The sequence below is a fragment of the Cryptomeria japonica genome, chromosome 5 (genome assembly GCF_030272615.1).
Source record: "Cryptomeria japonica chromosome 5, Sugi_1.0, whole genome shotgun sequence".
Classification (NCBI taxonomy): domain Eukaryota; kingdom Viridiplantae; phylum Streptophyta; class Pinopsida; order Cupressales; family Cupressaceae; genus Cryptomeria; species Cryptomeria japonica.
The window spans coordinates 460,850,831-460,873,526 of record NC_081409.1 but is presented as its reverse complement, the minus strand read 5'-3'; the positions used below and the strand labels follow the sequence as shown (position 1 = coordinate 460,873,526).

At 35.8% G+C, this 22,696-nt stretch overlaps 1 protein-coding gene across 6 annotated transcripts in view; it reads left to right on the top strand.

Annotated features, from left to right (window-relative positions):
• LOC131060946 (protein METABOLIC NETWORK MODULATOR 1) overlaps window positions 1-16,946 on the top strand; it is a 52,879-nt gene extending 35,933 nt beyond the window's left edge. For 3 of the 6 annotated variants that reach the window (XM_057994410.2, XM_057994445.2, XM_057994426.2), the window contains one exon: window positions 15,947-16,946. In XM_057994410.2, the coding sequence (XP_057850393.1) occupies window positions 16,020-16,655 (636 nt within the window). In that variant the 5' untranslated portion in view covers window positions 15,947-16,019 and the 3' untranslated portion in view covers window positions 16,656-16,946. The remainder of the gene's footprint in view (window positions 1-15,946) is intronic. The other 3 variants (XM_057994453.2, XM_057994436.2, XM_057994417.2) reach the window with 1 other exon arrangement.
• Window positions 16,947-22,696: the final 5,750 nt, after the last annotated feature.

Genomic DNA, 22,696 nt, shown 5'->3' with positions numbered 1-22,696 from the left:
ACAAAAATTCTTCATTTTTTTCCATAATGTGTGACTGACAGAAAAACTGGTTGACTTTCGGAAACAAGATGTTTTCCACAGGCAGAAATCTGGAGCATATATGGTGTTAGTCAGCTTCTTGTTCCCATGACCAAATTTATGTTAAATACGGTTTCTGGGTTTCTTGGGTGTTATGTGTTCTTTTGGTTTTTTTGGGTTCCACTCATATTCAAACCAGATTGCCATTGTTGCCTCATGACTAGAAATTTGAATAAGTTTTGAATGAACCTTGGCCATTTGCTTTTGACTTTTGATCTAGAATCACAAGGTTTAGGTTTTTTGCTTAAGTTTGATTAGGTGATTGAAGGTCTATTTACCTTTGATTGGGTTATCATGTTTAGCAACAATAATTGGACTGATTCAACTCCTAACAAGTGATCAAAGGAGTTACTTCAATGGTTCTTCATCCCATTAATTGAGCAATTGTGGATGGGGTTTGTCTAGTAAAACCTTTAAGTTCGAAGGGTGGATTGTTAATGAGTGAATAGGTAATTGGTTAGTTGGATGTTTGCTGAATTGGTTCAACTAGCCGCAATGGTAAGTTCAAACAAGGTGAACAAAAAGATGGGGACTCAAGTGCTGAGTTAACAAATCATCACCATTTATCTTCATGATTGAATGGTTAAGGATATTCTAAGTTAGGTAGATGGGGTCCATGTGCCATGTGCTTCCTCCCTTTGATTGTTAGATCACCGATGTGGAAAATGAAGCTCAACTTCAGAGTGAACAAATTGACAATTGTCAATTTGATCTAGTTGGATGGCTAAGATTATCATGTATCCTTTGGGGCTTGCAATCAAAATTCATGTCTTTGATTGGGCATTTTTCATTGAAGAGAAGACAAAAACGGCAGAAAGGAGGATATGGGATGCCATCCTAAAATGCAGAATTCTGAGTATAAACAGCAGATCATAAATATGTTATCAGCAGATTTGGAAAGAGGAGTATATGTAACCATCGAATGAAATCAGATTAAATGTTAGTAACTAAATATACAGTAGTTCAACTATACTTATAGGTTTTGGGGTATGAGTTCTTTAAGCACAGCATGATGAATGTTATCCACTCATTGATGATTAATAATATGCTGTTGGTTATAACTGTTTATAATATACATGACTGTCTATATTATATATCTGACTGTTTATGACTGCTTATAATAGGCTGTATGTTTATGACTGCTTATAATAGGCTTTATGTTTATGACTGTATGTATATCACAACGAAAATTAATTAATATTTTGCTGTTGTTTATGTAGAATGTGTGCATAATACTGGAACTCTTCATGTGTTCTGAATGTAACCAGCCATGGTAGAGAAGTTGGGGAATTACAAGTAGGGGAAGGTCATCTTCTAGGTAAGCCACCTCATGGTATAAGACTGGGGAGTCCTGTGGGGCCAAAGGGGTACATAGTGTACCGCCTTTGTGTAATGTCCCCTCCTCAGTGACAGGCTACAGGGAGTCAAATTCTGGCCTGCAGCATTCCCCAGGCTAGGATTAATAAAATAAATAAGGGAATAAATGATTAATTTAATTTGTAGCCCAAAAAGTTAATGATTGGAGATTAAATATTATAACTCATCGTTATAACCTAAGTGGGGGCCATTTCAAGTTGCAGCTTTATTATCCCTAGGCGCATTACAATTGGTGGACAATTAACTCACTATGAAGCCAATATTTCAATCTTAATGCCTAAGTCTCTTCATTAAAGAGAATTCCCTCAAGGTCGATGCTTTTTATTAGATGAAGAATTATATATAGAGGGATATCGTGGATTTGGGATTCATTATTTCCCATGCTATTGTTATATTTTGCTCTGATACCATTTGTAATGTCCCCTACCTGATCTATTTCAATATATTAAAAGTAATTGATATTCTTCAATTAGTTATTAACAAGTGCTTATTTATTTTCCTCATTAGATGATTAATTTAATAATTTCATTATTCATAGTTCATAACATAGATATCAGACCTTACTACTACTTCAGTTTTAAGGGAGAAGGGTCTATGTATGTACCAAAGCACTTAGAGACTGAATACAATAGGTTCCCTCAAAGTTTACAGATCCAAGCCCTTACCTATCTTGGGCTTATACCCTCAAGGCTCGTGGGTCCTTGATCCCCACCCTATCTTGGGACTTGTTGTGACCTTTTTCACACATCGCCCCATTGCAAATGGGGACCCTCCCTTTTTTCCTGCTTTCTAGGGTTTTTGTTAGTGATTGTGGCCTTCCGCTTCATTTCTGCTCGGTTCAGTCAAGTTTTGAACGGTTTGATTCCCAGAGATTGAAAGTCAGTTTGTGCAAAGCCAAGTGATAACGGAGTCCAAACATCATCAAAGTGCCTAGAAAGGCCAAAGGACGAAGAATGCAATTGATTTGAACGAATTTTAATAACTTTCTATTTTTAGAAAGTTTGCTTTTTTGCTTTTTCTTATTTTTTAGGAAGTTTCGTTTTTGGCATTTTTAGCCCAATCCCCGGTATGGCTATTTTTAGAAAATTTTCCCTATTTTTTAGGGATGCCTGCTTTTTGCTTTTTCGGAGTGGGGACCTAGGGTTTGCACTGGTACCATTGACTTGCTTCGATCGTGATTGAAAATTTTCAAGTTTTGACACTAAAAGCCAACTTCCTACATTTTAGGAACCCTGGATGAATTCGATGGACAAATGGAGTGAAGCCAAAGAAGTCTGCCCTATGGATGAAGAAGGTGCCTAAGTCTTTCAAAGTCCGCCTTGTAAGATGGTTCCTAAGTTGAAAAAAGTCCGCCCTTCCTTGCCTTGAAGCATGTGTCTCAAACTCCGCCCTACTTGGTGATCTCTTCAAACTCTGCCCATGAAAGAGGTCTAAGGAGGCAAGAAAGTCTGCCTTAGGGTGGGAAGATAGCAAGTGGCATGAAGCTCACAAAGTCTGCCATCATGGAAGATAGAAAGTCCGCCTTGAAGGAGTTAAGGTGTGAAGAAACTAGCAAGGTCCGCTTTGGAGGACTTGCAAGATGATTTCAAAGTGAAGAAAGTCCGCCCAAGATGATGATTGGAGATGCTCAAAAGTCCGCCTAGCCAAGGTATGATGGTACCATGCTTCCAAACTCCGCCCATGAAGGGAAATGAATAAAGTCCGTCCTACTTTGCACCCAAGTTGGAGAAAGTCCGCCTTTGTGATGGTCATAAACTCCGCCCAAGCAAGTGTTATAAGTCTCAAAGTCCGCCTTAGAAGACATGCGAAGTGAAGAAAGTCTGCCCTACTTGGACATGCAAGATGATTTTAAAGTGAAGAAAAGTCCACCCATGATGCCAAGCCTCTCAAAAGTCCGCCTTGGTAGTGCTTGCAAACAAGAAAAAGTCCACCCAATGAGATGATGGTGAGTGGTGTGCAAGCCTCTCAAAAGTCCGCCTAAGGTGATGAAGGAAGATGCCTATCTCTCCAAACTCCGCCTAGAAGATGGTTTCAAAGCAACACTTAAACTCCGCCCTTGGTGATACTTCAAAAGTCCGCCTTGAAAAGTATGATGTATAAAGTCCGCCCTATGCTACATGGCTCTTATCCTTCATATTGATAAAAATCTGACTTTGCCTTGCAACACAATGAGAAACAAATTTCATGAAGTTCGCCCAAGTCAAAGGTGAAGCCAAAAATACTTGCCAAGTATTGAGGAAAGGAGAATATTCCTTGGTGATGTCATCCAAATATTCAATTAGAAAGTTTTAAAAAGAGATATTTGAAGATGAAGTTTGAATATGAGCTGGAAAATCAAAATAGAAACTTGAGTTTGTGAGAGATTCGAACCATGAATCTAAATTAGAAAGAGGATATTTGTAGATTGAGACAATTTTGGACTGAGTTCCAAATTAGAAACTTTTTGGAAGATGCCAATCTACAGGTCTAGTTCGAATATGAAGTGGAAAATCAAATTAAAAAGTTGTAAAATGAAGAATTCGAACTTAAGGAAGATGACATTGCAACTCAAAATCAAATTGGAAACTTTCTCAAGGTTGAAATCGAATTAGAAACATGAATTGGAAAAGATCTGCGTGTTTCTAATTGCAAATTCAAACTTCATTACAAATACCTTCTTCACTTCTTCATTCTCACACATAAGGTTCGAACTTTCTGAGCAAGTTAAGAGTAATATTGAGAGTTATTTTGCAGGTTGAGAGTTATTTCGAAGAAGATTTTGCAGATTGCAGGTGTTGTAGGGTGATCTCTTGCAGATTGAGCAAACTTTTGAAGGAGTTTTAATTTTTCAATCTCATTCTTATCAAGTATCTGCAGATTTTGGGGTCCAATCAACTAGTAGAAGGCAGAACTTTCAAGTTTTCCGAGTTTTGTTCCTTCTATATTCTCATTTCAGTCAAAGGTGAAGTTGATTGGTGGGCAGACTTATCAATTTTCTCAATTTTTCTGAGTGTATTGGAGGTGTCTTTATTGGGTTTATCCGAAATTTTGATAAGATGATCATTTTGGATTGAACGTTCTTTCTTTCAAGCATGACTTTCTAAGTGTTCGCAACTTGTTTCAAAGCTAAAAGTGTTGAGAAATCGGAAGATCAAAGAAATCTGCCATCTAACCCTCAAAACTTTGCATTAAAAGATAGATTTCTAACTTAATTTCCTTTGGTTTTGCAGGTCGCAGATGGTAGTAGAAGTGGTATCATCATGGAGATCGCAGTTGGAGGATTGAGGACAAGTTCACGGGCAAGGTTCATCCGAGCGTGAAGATAGCCAAAATTTGGCTAAGTATGGGAAATATTTCACAAAGAAAACTCCAATTTCCTCAATTATGATGAAGGCATGGAGAAATTCTTCCCCAAATTTCAGGGTATCAAGAAGGAGGGCATGATCACGACGAATGTCTGAACAACTTGATCCTATCATTTCATATTTGCAAGGGGTTATCTAGAGCTTTCACCCTCCTCTTGCGCAACATAAATTGGGGCCACGAAGAAGCAAGGATAGAGTCGTCAACAAGAAATTATTCTAAGAAATTCAACAATTTTTCTTCCAAGCTTCATGGGCCTGCCAATCATTCCTCCTGAACCAGGCAGAGAACCTCGTCCAGTACTTCAGCCAGACTTGGATTTCAGTGATGAACAAGAACACGTTATCACAAAATTGTACAGCTTGGCGTGGGAAGTGAAAATAAATTATCCTGACTGGTGTCGAATGTGCTTTATCCTTGAAGAGGAGGAAGCGATTGATGATTGCATTGAAGCATAGATTCAAGGAAGAGAGCAACATCCATTGCCGCCCCAAGGAGTTGATCCAGCTCTCGTACCTATTCCAGTGCTGCCTTAGCAAGATCAGGAGTGACTCACGCTACGGTGGCGCCTCATCATCTTCTGACCAATCAGGTTGCTCCAAGTCAACATGCCCAGATTCAATGAACTTGACTTATCTGAAAAGGAAACTAGACGCATACTTTAGTGAGGATGGCAACTGTGCCACTTGTCATGTTCTCATTCATTCAAACTGATAGAGTTCTGGGAAACCCTAATTAGGGTTTATAACCTTCAATCTAGGCCCTTGATCACTGTTTGATCTCGGCTGTTCATTATTTTCTGAAAAACTATATAAGGCTACCTCCTCTCATTTGGAGAGGGTGTGAGGTTTTTGATATATTGTTGCGTGAAGGTCATTTTTTCAAATAATATATTGCATGTGCGCTTTCTCTTAAGGTTTTGTAATCTCTGTTGTTTGAGTGATTAGCATGGTTTCAATTTCCTCAACACATTAGTTAAAGTTAATTTAGATTTGCTTTCATGTTGCTAGAATTGAATGAAGGATTTGATAAGTATTAATTAACGGTGTATCTCTGCTCATACTTTTGGTGAATGGATGATTTCCATTTCACTGTGCAAAGTTAGTCTGAGCCTATCCCCTATGTATGCCAACATTTTGATCATAAGCACAACCCGTTGAAGATTGCACCTGCTTTGTGTAGTTGTCCTCAGTGTGGCCAAGCAAAGTGCGGTTCCCCGAGAACACCCGGCTAATACCGTCTCCAGAATTCGTAGGTTTAGATCAGCTTTCTTAACCCTATTCCCTTTTTCCCTTTTTGAAAGTCTAAATCTCGAAAATCCAAAAAGAGAGCCTAAAAATTGCTAAATCCATCTAAGTCCAGAAGCTTGAAAGACATTTGTAAACGTAAGTCCCCCTTGAGATTTTCAGCAAACACTACCCAAGTAGCTATCCCACTAAAGCCGCTTGTTCGCACATATAGACCTTGGAATCAGCAGTGATTTTTCAAGAGAGGATAGAATACCTCTGGGTATCTTACTCTAATGTTTGGTAGATGATAAAACATACGCCAACAAGACTTAACCTATTGCTTGGATTTAGACTGCCCCTCTTTGGAACATACAGTAATAACATGATTTAGACTATAAGTATGTTGCCTGCAACTTAATAACAGTTCTGATCTCATCTGATCCATGGTGATGTCACTAGATGCTCTTGATTCCTTCCCTTTATATCTCTCAATGTGAGGGAGAGGTCACACCTCTTCATCATGCATGTCCTTTGGCAAGGGACACGCCCTTTCACCATTAGCACCCTTTGAAAGAGTGCAACTCTTCAATCTTTCTGCCCTTTGAAAGGGACACAACCTTCCACAATCAGATCTGCACTTCTTATTTAAATCAGATCTGCACTTCTTATTTAAATCAGATCTGCACTTCTCATTTTCCAAATTCCCCTCCCCCCCCCCTCAAATGAGGTTCTCTTCTCCCTTTTATATCTCATGTTTGAGGGAGTCACAATCACAACTTATCATTTCATGCCTTTTGACTATTCATTAACTTTAATCAAATTTTAATTTAATTTTTATATTTATTCTTTTGTATTTTAATTTTATTATTATTTATTATTAAATTATATTTCAAAGTAGGGACATTACACAAAGGGAAAAGCTCTATTGTTGATTAGGCAATCAAAGCACTTGGATTTCATTCGATTGAGATTTTGTCAATATGTTTGATTGTGCAGCGCCCTCCCATCCTTGAAAATGTGCTAACCATTTGATTGTCCTATAGTGGTTGATATTGACCATTGGTTTGTGATTGGGGTGGGCCTCTAATGCAAGTTAGGCACAAAAATACTAAGTCCAATGGAATGATCAAATGGCCATTTAGACCTTCAATTAAGTGATTGCATTAGTGAGGTGGGACCATTTTCTCTAACCTTGATGCATCATTGACCATTGGTTTGAAGCTAGGTGTCATTCCAACCTTCAATGCAACCAATTACAATTGACATTAATGTTGGAGCTGAGTTTGATCAAGCAATAGTTCACCTTTTTGAAAACAAATGGACATATGCCACTCGAGTGTGTCATAATTTAATGCTTCCAATAATGTGCTTTATTGTTGAACATCAAATAAGACTTACAAACTAATATAACCTAAGTTTTAATATTTAGTCAAACAATTCTTTATGGTCCTTGTGTGACCAATTTGAACATGTTTGAGAGTTGGAGGAGTTTAAAGAATATGCGTGGTGCATCCAATTGCCACTATTGTTTGACTAGAATATATTTTGCACTTGATCTTAATTCCAATTGATTGATCAAAAATCCTAGATGTATTTAGGGTGATTATAATTTGGTTTATTTGAATTTATTAATATTTCGGTTGTTATTCGAATGTATTGTTAAAGACATTCTTTGCATCTCATAGCTTGTGAATTTAAAATCTTAGGAATGCAATTGAGATTGGAAATTAGTAGGGTTTTCATGTTTGTAAGTATTTGATTAAGGAACAAATAGGGTTTAAAGGGACCCAAAACCCTTTAACAAAGATCTATTACAATACGCTGCTTAAAGATATAACCATTTTAAAAACCAGCAAAAAACCAAAAACCACAAAGACGTCAGCAGAAAGGAAAACCTAGTTCAAGTTTTTAAGGGCCTCTGCGGCCTCAGCTTCCAGTTGTGTCATGTTGAGGGCTATCTTCTCCAATTCTTGTATATCTTGATTAGGAGATTTCTTCTTCAGATTGGCTCTAGTCCTCTTGGAGGGTCCGGAAGTATCATCCTGTTTCTTCTCTATGGATTCCACATCAAGTATAGTCCCTTCTTGATGGAGGCTTTCCAGTTTTCTAACCATTGTGTTTATTCTTTCAGCTGAATTCTTCACAACTTTGTGACTGTAAGTTACCAAGGAGATGAGGTTATCATTAACTTCCTGGAACTTGCTTTCCAGTTGTTTCAATCTACCATCATATTCTTTCTTAATTTCTCTTCCAAATTTGAAATTCTGTTGTCACAATCTTTCTTGAGGTCATTCACTATGCTCACCGTCCTCTGCATAGATTCAACAATTGATTTCCTCTGCTCAACACTCCACTGTTCTGCACCTTGGTTGTCCTATTTATTGGTCACAACTTGAAGTTTTACATTAATATCCTTAATTTCATTGAAAACCCACTTAAACAATCTGAAATTATCCACAATAGAATCACGGGCAATGGCCAAGACATCATCAGGGTTTTCTCTATCTATGCTTAGATAAGGGGAGTTAACATTGAGATCATTAGGAAAGGGGGATCTATCATTCCTGTTTAAGGCAGGCTCCAACTTATCCGAAATAGTGTTATGGGAAGGCGAAGACCCAAAATTGGATATGGAAATAGGGGATGCTCTGCTCCTCTTAGCCCTTTGGCCTTGTTTCAGGATGGTTTCCGACTCAGAGTTGGTATCCTCCATCTCAGTGTTCCACTCACCCTCATCAGAAGAGAGGCTAACAAACTCTTCATCCTTAGTCTCATATGATGGGTCGAGAACTTTGGTAGACGAAGAGGGAAGAGTTTTGATATGCTTATGAATCAAAAACAACAAAACCCGCTTTTTCTTGTTCTTCCTATGATCTTTGATGCTGGCAATGATTGAGACAAGCAAAAAGAAAGGAAAGGAGTCTGCACCTTATGCCTAAAGTGATTCAATAAAATGAAATGGTGCCCAAAAGCCCTAGTATATCTGCCATCTAGGGTTATATACTTCATAAGAACAAAAAGCACAGAACGCCAAATAGTTTTAATTTTAACCGTATCATAGCTGCTCTTGTCTACTTTTGCCAATCCCTTCCTTTCCTTGTCATCTTTGGGAATTTTTTTGACCGCCGCATCAAACATTTTCCTATCTCTGTAAAACTTTGCTTCGTCCATGGACATACTAGTGACCTCTACAATCAATTTTTCGTCAATATATATGTTTCTGCCACCCATTTGAATGTTTCTATCCTTCAAACCCTTAGCAATTTTTTTAGTAACTGTAGCATCAACTCCATGCAACCTCTCAATGAAAGGGGTAAGGCCTCCGTGTTCCAAAATTCACCATATGGTTTTGTTCTTTTTGACCTCGTCACAGTTCAAAGGTTCAACCCTTCTCCTCTCGCCTCCCATGGTTGTAGCTATGGTGGAAATATGCAGAGATAAAAAACCTAGAGGAAACTAAAAACCACCTAGAAAGCATGCAAGGCTCTGGAGGAAAGCGATAAATGTTTAATAATGGCTCGAACCATCATATAAAAAATGACATCATCAATCATTAAAAAGGGTTGGCTTGTCTATCTTGGGATAAGTCATGTGACAACAAGGCCTTGACATTAGCCAAAATGCGATCACCAAGGCTCCAAACCTTTTCATCATTGTTCCTAACACCCACGTTGGCAAAATGATCAGCAAGCCCATTCGCTTCACGGTAAGCATGGGAAATATTAACTTTTTGAAATGACCTTATTATTTCCATAGATTTCTCAATCCAAATTTTAATAGTCCATGCGGGTTTTTGTTGGCCTTTTAAGCATTGAATTATATTAATAGAATCACCTTCAAGACAAACTGAATTGTTGGCCTTTTAAGCATTGAATTATATTACTAACTTTTTGAATTATGTTTGTAAGTTAAATTGAGCATAAAATTCGTAAATTCTTAGTGGTTTTAGGTTGTGCCCTCAATTTAGCTTAGGAGGTGTTATAAACCTTGCAATTCCCAAAACCCTTGTTCTATTAAACATAGCACCCAAAAAAGACCTACCAACCAAATAAGAGGAGCTAGAGTTTTCGTTTATATCAACAAAGAAGGGTAAAAGGTTGGTCGAGGAGAACATCTGGAGTTTTTTCCAAGACATTTGAGGAGAAGAAAGGAATCCACTATCATCAATGATTGGTAGGAACCTTATCCTTTCACAAGCATTCTAGAAGTAGGTCAAAACCGCTAGTTAGCAATATTTGGATGTATGGCTTTAGTAAAATTATGGTTTTGAATTGCTTTAGAAATCCACATGTTATCACTTGGTTTGTAGACAAGAATAATTTAGCAAAAGGGTGGTTAAAAATTATGAAGATAAGATTGTCCTAGTTTTAGGTTCTCAATCAATTAGAAGAGCTTTCAACCTACGAATTGAAAATTTAAAGCCATTGGATGAAAGGGCGACGAGTCTTAAATACAAGGCCATTAGGACAATTTATAGAAATGTGGAGCTTTGAAAAAACATGTTCTTTAAGGACAAAAGACTCCATGGGTAGGATGGTAGTTTAAATTGAGCCCTTCAATGCAAATATAATTAATGAATACTTTCAAGTTACTTTGTTAGCTTCATGTCAAGTGGTTAGTATTAGCAATGATAGGGTAATATTTCAACCCACAATAGTATTTCAATGTGACTTCTCGAATGCCTACAACCTTGTCCTTATGATTATGGTGCTCATATTTAAATGAAATTGGCAAGGAGCTCACTAAATATAAGGCTTCAAACATTCCAAGGTCATTCAAGCATTATTCTTTGCTTTGTTTTATATACTTGTTCACTCATGAGAGGTCTTGGCCTAGGAATATAAAGGTGCAAAAGTATGTCATCAAGCTATCAAGCACTAATGTTGCTTCTTAAGAGTTACGAGATCAGGTGAAGGAGATGGTAAAATTAGTGAGGCAATTACAAAATGATAAGTCATGTTTGCAAGAGAAAAACAAGATATATAGGCATATCAAAGAGATTGAGGGTGTATATGTGCATCTCTAAGTTTCTAATTCAAGACCTTACGTAAGTGAACAAGTACATAACACAAAGCAACAAATAATGCCTAGATGATTTTGGAATGTTTGAGGCCCTATACTTGGTGAGCTCCTTGTTAGATTTATCTAATGCATAACCACCATAATCATAAGGGATAAAGATGTAGGCATTCATTAAGTTGCATAACAGTATTGTTGTAGAATAATAAGTCATCTTTGTAGAAGAAAACCAAAATATTACAGATAGAAAAAGAATCCCTAAGAGAGCACCTCAAGTATAGAATGGTGAATCTCATGAAACCATGGATTGGTGACATATTTGTGCATCTTTAACTTCCTAGGCTAGTACCTCTCATGAGTGAAAATGTACATAAAAACAAAGCAACAAATGATTCCTAAATGACCTTGGAACTTTTGAGGCCTTGTACTTAGTGAGCTCCTTGGTAGTTTCATTTGACACATAGGCACTAAAATAGTTAAGGATTGGGTTGTAGGCATGCAACAAATCACATAGAAAAACTTGCATGGGTTGATCTACTACCCTTTCATTGTCAATACCAACACTTGTCACAAGATAGATGGAGGAACTTGGAAGTATTCATTAAACATGTCTTCATTGAAAGACTCAATTAATTGTCAACCATTCTCCTTTGCTCATAGGGTCTTCTATCCTTATAAAGTATAAGTTTCTAAAGCTCCATATTTTTGTAAATTACCTTGTTGGCATTGTATTTAAGCCTCATCATCCTTTTGTCCAATGGATTTAATTTTTTAGTGTGTAGGCCAAAGGTTTTTCTAATATGCTGAAGGACCTAAATTGAGGATAACCTTAGTTTCATTGCTCTTAACCATTCTCTCCATTGAATTATCCTTATTTGTAATCTAGGTGATAATATCTAGATTCTCAAAGCAATTTGGAACCACAATTTAACTAAGGTCATACATCTAGATGCTACTAATTGATGGTTTTGCCCTACTTCTAGAATGTTTAAGGAAGAATATGAGCTCAGTAGTCATTGATTACGATGGATCCCTTTCATTTCCTTAAATGAATTGAAAAAAATCCAAGGGTTTTTCTCCTCCATTACAATTTTGACCTTGTTTGGTACAATCAAAATCTTAGGATCTTCTTGTTTCACTAGAAGTTCTCTCTTTGGTCCCATGTTTAATAGAACGAGGGTTTTGGGAATTGTAAGATTTGTAAGACCTAATATGAATTGAGAGAATGACTTAAAATTGCTAAGGAATTTTTAAGTTTATATTCAATTCAATTATTAATCACATGAACACTATTAATCCCCAATTCTAATTGTAATCCTAGGGTTTTGAATTCACATACTATGGGATGTAAATAATGTCTTTCTCTAAATACATACAATAACTAAAGGAATGATGAATTCAATTTATAAATATCTTAAGTACAACTAAGATTTGAGCTCAACCACTTGGAGCTAGGACTATAGACAAGGCCCAAGATTTGCCTCAATAATATTTTCAACCACATGTTAGTGACAATTGGATGCATTGTGCATGCTCTTTAAACTCCTTTTTGACTCTTAAATGTGTTTGTATTGGTTGCATATGAATCATAGAGAATTGTTTGACTGAATGCTACAAATTAGGTAATGGTTTCTCGAGGAATTTATAAGTCTTATTTGATTTTCAGTAGTAAAGCACATTAATGGTGGAAGCATAAAAATTATCATGGGCTTTACCTCAATAATATTTTCAATCACATCTTAGTGACAATTGGATGCATTGTGCATGCTCTTTAAACTCCTTTTTGACCCTTAAATGTGTTCGTATTGGGTGCATTTGAATCAGAGAATTGTTGGACTGAATGCTACAAATTAGGTAATGGTTTCTCGAGGAATTTATAAGTCTTATTTGATTTTCAGTAGTAAAGCACGTTAATGGTGGAAGCTTAAAATTATCATAGGCTCATGTGGTATGTATCTATTGGTTTTTAAATATGTAAATGATTGTTGGGTTGGTTCAGATGTTAATTTCAATGTGTAATTGGTTGCATCAACAATCATTATGGCATTTGGTTTCAAATCAAAGGCTGGTGATGTATCAAGGTTGGAGAAAATGATCCTTGAAAGTTCCAACTGGTTGTTTGATCGTTCCATTGAACTTGGCAACTTTTGTTGCCTAATTTGCATCAACAAAGCCTCAATCACAATCAACCACTGCTGAAAAATCAAATGGTTTTTGACTTTTTGGGGATGGGAATTGCACACTTAGACATATCGATGAATGCTTGATCAAAGGAAATTTAAGTGCTTTGATTGCTTAATTAATGCTACCGTTGTTCCCTTTGACCTTTCAATGGTGAAAGCTCAATAGAAGACTTGGATGCACTTGCGAGTTGCATAGAGACAAGTGTGATGATGTAGGCCATCCAACTAGATCAAATTATTGTTTGTTATTTGTTAACATTTTAATTTGGCGCTTCCTTTTTCATTTTGGTGATCAATTGATCAAAGGGATAAAGCTAGTGGCACATGGGCCTTGTTGGTTTGACTAATCATATATCTTGAAGTGTTTGATCAAGAAGATCAATGGTGATGATCCGTTGACTCATCACATGTCCCCATCTTTTTGTTGCTTTCTTTTTTTTCTTTTCACTCTTCTAGACTTTAACATCGCCACCAATTGAACTTGTTTGGCAAAAAATCAGCTATTTGGGTAGCTGGTCACTTATTAACAATCAGGGTGTTGGACTTAAAAAATAGTACTAGACAAATCCTATCTACGATTTACCCATCAAAGAGGTGAAGAACCATTTAAGCAACTCCCTTGATTGTTTTTTTAGAGTTGAAGCAGCCCAATTATTGTTGCTAAATGTAATAACTTGATTTTCTATTAAAGAGAAACAGACTTTTGATTGCCTGGTCAGAATTAAGTGAAAACACTAAATATTGCAAGTCCACATCAGTAATCAAAGGCAAAAAACAAGGTTCACATAGTACTCATACAAAATTTTGATCACAAAACCCTAAAACCGAAATAACATAGAAAACACCCCAAGAAACCAAGTATTCATAAATGTGGTAATGGGAACAGAAAAGGTACTAGCAAATAACAGGAGTTTGACATAATTTTCTTTTTCCCAACACTGCTGTAAAGACATCAATACCATTAGTTGTTGCAAAGTGCATAAATGTAGAGTGACGGATAATTTTAGAAATACAACATTGTTTTAACAATGTTTGAAGGACCTTTTGAAAGAGCCGTAAAATGACAACTCATAAGGAATGATGCCTTGACATTGCTTTTCAACCATTTAGGTTTTCCTTTAGGATAACTCCTAATGATATAATTTCTAATCAAAATTTTCCAAGTTTCCATACCTTCCAAGAGATCTCAAAACCCATTTTACAGCCAATAAAATACCTTGCAAATACAAGTTTTCAGCTCCATGCCTTCAGGCTTCAACATCTAAAGCTTGCTGCAACATTTTTCCCATCCATCAAAATGTCTTTTATCAGGTTCTTTGCCATCAGACCACAACACATTCCAAATCAATTAATTCAATTTATTCATGTGGGGAGAACAAACCGACCTTGAAGAGGTGAAGTTAATTGAGAAGGAAGATAGAAGCATTACATCAACATGAATCCTAGATTTACAGAAAGATCTAAACACAAACCTCCTATGCCAAGCTTCAATACCCCAAATGTTTCAATTGATTATCTTCATAGCATATGGAAGAAAAATAAAATAATTTGTAACTTTATTTATTTTAGATTTATTTTGTTTTATATTATTTACTTTATAGTTAGTGTATTAAGTTATTTAATTTTTTTCACTTTAACAGCTGGTTTTTTTGATGTGATTTAGTTTTTATTTATTTTTAATGTCGTCTCTTTAATAGATTTTGTTAACATGCTCATGCTATTATACTCCAACCCTTTCCACTACTGTAGTTACACCTCCCGGCAAAATAACTTTAAAAAAAAGTTAAATAACTCAAAAATTTAAGATTTGAGTTATTTTACCTCCTAGTAAAATAATTCTTTAAGAAAGTTGAATAATTCAAGACTTTTTAGATTGATGTATTTAAGATATCTATATAAGTTAATGATAAATTGTAATTTTTTAATTATTTTTTATAATTAATATTTTAAATATTATTATGCCGACATTCCCTGGCTGTCCCAAATTTTGGTACAGTTCCTCCCTCCTGTTTGGAAACTCTGTGGAAGACTGGTAATTGGTGTCATTTTGGGACCTATAATTGTTATGCTTTATTTGACTGCTTTTGAATTCATTGTAAAGTCTAAATGTACCCTCATTGACTATACATCAACTGATCAGCTAGTATGTAAAAGTTAGCTTATGAATTCTGCCAGCTGGAGTTTTCTTTATAATTGATATAACAATGCTGGAACAGATTTTTCAAAGCGTTTTCAAATAAGATAACATGCTTATTGGTAGAAGATTTTGGAGCTTTGTTCATTTAATTAAATTAATTTGCCAGATTTTCTTACAGAAGGATCAGCTTTGGATGGTCATGAAAAATGCAAGCACAAGTTGGTTACATTATCTTATCCATAATCCTATGCTCATCTTTTGTGGGCTATTTTTAACATTTTGCGCAATGTGAGAAACATCATGTAGATGATAATAGAACTCAATTATGCAATGATTACTGTCATTATTTGAATTTAACGTTTCCTAACTGCCCCCCAGAGGTTCCAGTCTTAAGGTTTGTTGTGATTCTTACTCTTTAATAGCTTGCTCGAACACGCTTCCTTTCAAAACTAGATGGAAGTTGTATTGTTCTTTGTCTCACAGGGGAAGAAATTGATAAGGAAACATGGGAATTTTGATTGCAGAAACTAATTTTTGTTTAAGAGTGAGTAGTGAGCTTAGAACACTGTTGTTTCTTGCAGCAGCTTACTACCAACAACCTATATGTGCAAAACCTTAATTGCTGGTGACAGAACAATTTTCTAGAGCTCAGTTATGGAGGGAAATGCTGATCATACTGCTGTTGCAAGTGGGCCATCTGTTAAAAAGAAACGGGGACGACCAAGAAAGTCTGAGACTGTTCTGCTTCCAGGAGAAATTACAGCACTTGGAGTTATGCCATCTTCTGAAAGCAAACCCAAGAAAGCCAGACTTTCAGACACTAACAGCTCACATTTTGGTTGTGGAAATGGTTCATTGGTAGGACAACCTGTCCATGGTGTACTTGATGGCTCATTTGATGCAGGCTATCTCATTAGTGTGAGAGTTGGAGATACTGATGCAGTTCTGCGAGGAGTGGTATTTGGACCAGGTCTATCAATCCCTCCATCAAAACTAACAGATGTTGCTCCAAAAATAAAAAGTGCGAAGAAAGAATTAAATACACCCCTCTCTCCATTATACTCACCTCCAGCAGCAACACCAATGGCCTTATCAGAAGTCTATGAACCTTTACGTGGAACGGATTACACCCCTACAGAATCTGAAGCTGCACCTGAGAATGGGTTACAACACCAACAAAATCATATGAGCTCAAAAATTCAAGTTCAACAGGTGCATGGAGCTATTTTGGAACCAATTTATGTTTCAGCGAATAACCAAGTTGAATCTTCAGGAGAAGGTGTTCCATGACAATATTTGGTATACAGCAGAGGCAAAAGCATTGCATAATTCTTGCTTGCATTTATTATGGACTGCAAGCATGGCTAAAGATGAAGTCTTACATACAATATCTTTCACTTGCATCGCAAGTTGCTCCACATTTAAATGATTTTCTGGTTCTGTATATCTTGCCAATTCAACTATTGTTCCTGCATCGATTTGCAGACTTCTTTTTAGAACGTTAAATGTGATTCTCTAAGTTCAAAGGACTAATAATTAATTGCAGAAGCAAAGGTCTGTGGTGATTGTATTCTGTTTCAACTCCTTTGTCTGCTTATGTGATATTAGCATTAAAAGTTTTAGAGCTTGCAAGTGGCTAGGTTATTTTTTGACCAGGGAACAAATCTTATATAAAAATGAATCTTTTATTTTCCCCATACAGCTTCTAATCCAATACCAATTGCTGGCTGGTTGTTGAAAATATCAGAAACATACGGAAATGAAAGAAGTTAGATTAACAGATAACGGGAAGATTGTGATATCCTCTTACCTGTCAAGAATATGTAATTTTAAGAAACTATTATTCAACAATTAACTAATACAAAATAATTTCGAGCTTCTAATCCATTCTTTTTATTTTAAATAAAGTAATGTGGAAAAGTATGTTGCTTTGAGTCTGACAATAAGATAGTTTCTGTGGTTGGGAGAGTCGTGGATTTTCAAGCCATATATAACATTTTAACAGCAATATCTAGAAAAGCATGGGACAACTGTATTATTTTAGTACAAGCAGCTATCGATACAATTGCTTTCTCTAAGCTTGTTAGAGTCATTTGGATTTTATTAATCGTGAGTAATCTCATGTTCATTAAAGCTGCTTCCAGGTTTCTTCATGGGATCTACATGTGCACTCTTGCATCTCTGACTTGTACCTTTCTTGTACTTCAGTAGCCGTTTCAAATTTGATCCGCACCCTTCTTCACCAACACCGAGTTTTAGTTAACATATCACCTTTCGCTTAACATCGAGTCTAAAAGCTGCCAACTTTTTTTTAATCGTCAAAAGGAGATTTAATATAATTATGTATAGTCATAAGTAGATTCTCTAATTTGTCGTTGCAACTTTTATTTATTTATTTTTGAATAAAATAGGGTTGTATAAGGACCCTACAACGTCAACTTACAAAGGGCCAAATTTGTAGAAAATAGAAGATATGAAAGCAGTTTGCTCATTTATAAAAACACCAATTTTACGACTATATAATAATTTTTTATGAGCAAGTATCTCAAATTCGATTACATCATCCACCCATAAAATTAAGACAAAAGTAGAGCACGCAACACTTATCAATGAATATGCTTATCAAAATGTGAAGTTTCTGACATGAAAATTACCATCCACCACAGCTCTGAGCAGAAAACACAAACAATTTTTTTATGCGGGCAGTACATAAGAAGAAATAATTTTTTTTTTTATTAGTTGCGCCAGTGGTATCCCTGCGACCCAGCCCAGCGCCCAACCTCCTTACCTTAGACTTACTTATTGCCAAGTTGGGGTTCAGGAAGAGGTGAGCTAAGGCGAGACTAATCCACTGGAGATATACCAAGCCGCCTGCAAGCCAGGTGTATTGGGTGAGTACAAAAGAAATATTTTATTATGGTTAGAGGTTCACCATCAAATTTAACAATTTCCAATGGCAGCTTCTACTCTGGTCAATTTCAGTTAAGCAACTGCACATTCTAGTTCACCATCACTAGGTCCAGATCGCTCTCGTCTAGGTTATTATTCACTGCAAACACAGCTTTTGATAGAAATCACCCTATATAGATGTTAGACAAATCCTTTATAACACGTTTCATTTAGAATCATTTTGTACTTGTACACCATCTTACCCCCGATCCAGGGTTGTTTATTTGATTTTGACTCAAGGAAAATGCCCGAGAATAAGCAGTGCGAAACATTCATGATATTTTCCCTTTGGACATGGAGATATCGGACATATATTTGAAGTTCATTGGTGGTCTCCAAACAATTTAAACCTTTCCTTCAGAGATTTAAGCTCAGATAATAGGCCCCACTTAATTCACATCTCAACAAACTAACGCCACACTAGCTGCCAAAATCCTCTCCTTGTTAATAAATGCCTCTAACTGGCTGGTATGTACATTGACTGCACCAGTAGATGTTGCACACACTTTTCTAGTGGTGCAAACAAATCTTAGTAGTACGGACATGTGGTCATCCATTGGTTCACCAATTCTCATCTCTTGCATTGTAGGGGTTTTAGACACCTATAAATGGAACCACTAAGGTCTAGATAGAGCACATGAACCCACTAAGTGGTGCTCTCTTAGTCATTGAAGAGGTGGAGACCCTCACGGGCAACACCTATATGCCTTACAAGCCAAATATGAATTTTACATTTGATGCCATTCGATTTGACTATCAAGTTGAAGAGTCGTGGAAGTATAAATGTTAAGTTTCGTAAAAGTTCTTTAGCTTTTAGGCCTTTGTAACATTATATATGCATATTAGAAGATAGATAACATAGTCATAGCATATACATAACTAACCAAGGATAGACATTCATGCATCTCCCTTGAGAGAATGCTATTTCAATGTGCAAAGTAATAAATTTTATTCTTCATGGTCTAGCTTCTTTTCTAATCATTTCTCTTTTTAATATTCATTATCTTTTCCTTTTTTTTCAAATATTGTTCTTGCACATATAACACATGAAGATCCCCACATTTTAGAGTGAGACTTGGATATATCCTTGGGCCTACATCATAGGTACCCAATCATTATTTATAATTATCTCTTATTAGTATTATCATTCAAATACGTGCTTCCCAACATAGAATGAATCAAACCTAAATATATCAATTCATTAATTGAGAAAAAGCCTCTTACCACAGGCATTAGTGTTAACTCTATTGAAATAGTGCTAGATTTGATTGTTATATATGATACCACTCAAATCAACCATTAGAAGTTGACGCATCCTATGAAAACATAACCATTTCAACTTCCAACTGGTTTTGTAGCCTTAAAGGTTTTACATGTAATGCAATTACTTAGTGCAAGGAAAGAATATAAGAAAACACAAATGTGCATGCTTGATTAGGATAAGCCACTTTGAGGGGAGCACCCTCCAAAAGTCTTAGAATAAGGAAAACACTTGCAATATGATGCACAACTACTCACTACCTCCTATTTCTAGGCATTGTACAATATCAAACTTGTAATCTTAATGAAGCTGATGTAACTTACAATAAATATATTTAGGGACTAATAAATGAGTAGAATAAGGATTATGTGAGCCATAGTTGGGTATCACATATCCTAATACATTTCAATGGAACAAGGATGTGACACGTGTTATCCTAAATACATATCAATTGTGGATATTTGTGAACAAAAGCTTTATCTTTCTATGTAGCATCTTTGACATGCAAGTTCTTCCACTTGATGAGGTGCTATGTTTAGCCTAAGCCTCAACTTTTGTGTCTAGATAATTTCTTTAGGTACAAGAGGATTATTCCCTTCTTAAGTAACATTTTGTTGAAATCCGTTGTCCAATAACCTTCTTTAAATAAGAGGTGTGAAAAATTGGATGTATTTCTATTGTTGTAGGTAAATCTAACTTGTATTCCACGTTGCCAATCTTGTACAAAATTTTATACCATTACTTTTGGTGAGATCTTTTCATCCTCATTTTGTTGCTTTAAGGACATTTCCTTAAATACTTCCAACCTAAAAAAATAAAAATTTTATATTAAAAATTGCTTTCGCTCTAATGTTGGTGAATTGATTGCTTAATTCTAATTCATTCAATGGTCAAGATTTATTTAAAATCATAAAGTACTTGCTTTTGATGTAGAACATTATCTTCCATTGCATGAACTTTTGTTGTTGATGATAAAGGCTCTAGAGAAAATAAAATTTTCTTAGAACCTATTGAACAATTAGTGGACCCTTTGCTTGCAATCCCCTTAATTCATTTTTTTACCTTCAAAACGAAAGCTTATGAAGAGCTCTTGGAAATTCATCTTGATGGTGCCCAAAGTCATGAACCATTGGAGTCCCAACTCTATATTTGCACCCCTCATAGGAATAGCAAACATAGGACTCATCAAAAGTTAGTACCTCATGGTAAGTTTGGTACCATGATATTTTATGAAACAACAAAACCCCAACCAACAATCATGATTTGAAATTCTAGTTTTGGAAGAAAAAAGGTAGTTCAAAGTTGTTGACTTTTTAATAATGAAGTTTTGTATATCACTTGAATTAATTAATATTGTCACTCTATTTTTAAAAACCCCCACTAGTTTGATTGTTTGGAGGGAGCTAATACTTGAAATGTATAATACGATACTACATATTTGAGCTCTTTTGACAATTCTTTTAATGCCACTTCTATCTCTATATCTTCATCTTCTATCACTCCTTCAATATGAAAATCTTCTTTGCACACTTGTGTCCCTTATTATATTCATTGTCATTGTTAAAATAAACCCTTTTGCCTTTTTTCTTCAATTTGTTGAGGTGTCGACTTGGTAGGCCGAGGGAAGGTTAGTGGTGGGGTTTTAGGATCTCTAATGCTAGTAAATGTTTGTATCTTAGTGGTCAAAATATTTTTCTCTTACCCTAATTGGAGCTTGCAGGATAATTAGTTGGGTGTTGATTTTGAGTTAGATTCAAATCAAATCATGATCAAGAATCCTCATTTCCCTTAGAAGGCACAATGGCTTCTTGAGTCTTGTAATATGAATTCACCATTATGGATTCTAAAAAATCATTGAGAGAAGATGGTTGAAGATTTCAAATTGCATCCCTTCAATATATTCTTTCCTAACTACCCCTTACAACTCCTTTGTAGCTAATCCCACTAGATATAACTTGGAAGCTAAGCCCAGTAGATTTGACTGAAAAACTATTACCAAAAAAATTATTTCTTAACCTTTTGATGGTTGTCACATTCAAAGTAGCTTTAAAACCTAGGGACACCAACTCTTCTATTCTTAAAGCCTCTACATCTAGAGACTTCCCTAGTGCTATCAAATCCCTACCCCTATTGAGTTCAATACTTACCTTGGAAGATGATATGTTTTGTAGCCTTGTAAGTGAATTTAGTAAAACCCCAAGTTTACAATAACTCCTTCAAAACTACAATTTTCCTCAAATCTATTTTGTAGCTTTTAAATATCCCTAGTAACTTGAATTTTTAAAAAATGTAATTATGAAAGAGATGCATTTGACGACACTGTCTCTTAAACAAAAATTACCCCTTTGCTTACCATCAAGGTGCTAAGAACATGATTTGGTGCAAGTTGCAATGAAATTACTTAGCACAAGAGAAGAATATAAGAGAAAAGAGATGTAACTACTTGATTAAAATAAACTACATTATGGGGGCAACTTGTAAAAGTCTTACAATAAGAACTTAACTTGAAATATGATGCTCAACAACCACTGACTACCTCCTTTATAGGAATTGTTGGGCAATATTGATTTGCTAAACCCAATGAAGACAATCTAGTTTATAATAAATATATGTAGTGACTAATAAATAATTATAATAAGGATTAGGTGAGCCATCATTGGTTACCACATTATTTCAATAAATTCAAATTTATGAGCCATATGGACTAATACTAGGTGGGGCACGTGTATGGAAGCACAAAATATGGACATAGATGCTTCATGTGTCATACACATGCATTCTAATTGGACACCCATATGTGCAACCATGTGTAAGGCCATGAGATGTGTGAGGGTAGTGCTACATGATGACATGTGAGGACAATGTTGCACATGGATTTGTGGTTACTATGCTGCATATGTTGAGTTTGAATATGATGTAATAAAGAGGATGTGAAAAAGATCACAAACCAATTTTGGCATGAGAAACCTTCACTTGTGCTTTGGAGGAGAAATTTTATCACCTCAAACACTTTGAAGATGAAAACATGAAGTTCTAGTGATTGTGCCAATGAAAAACACGTCTTTGGAATAGTACATTCATTACCACTTCTCTATGTGTTTTCATGATAATATTTTTTGAG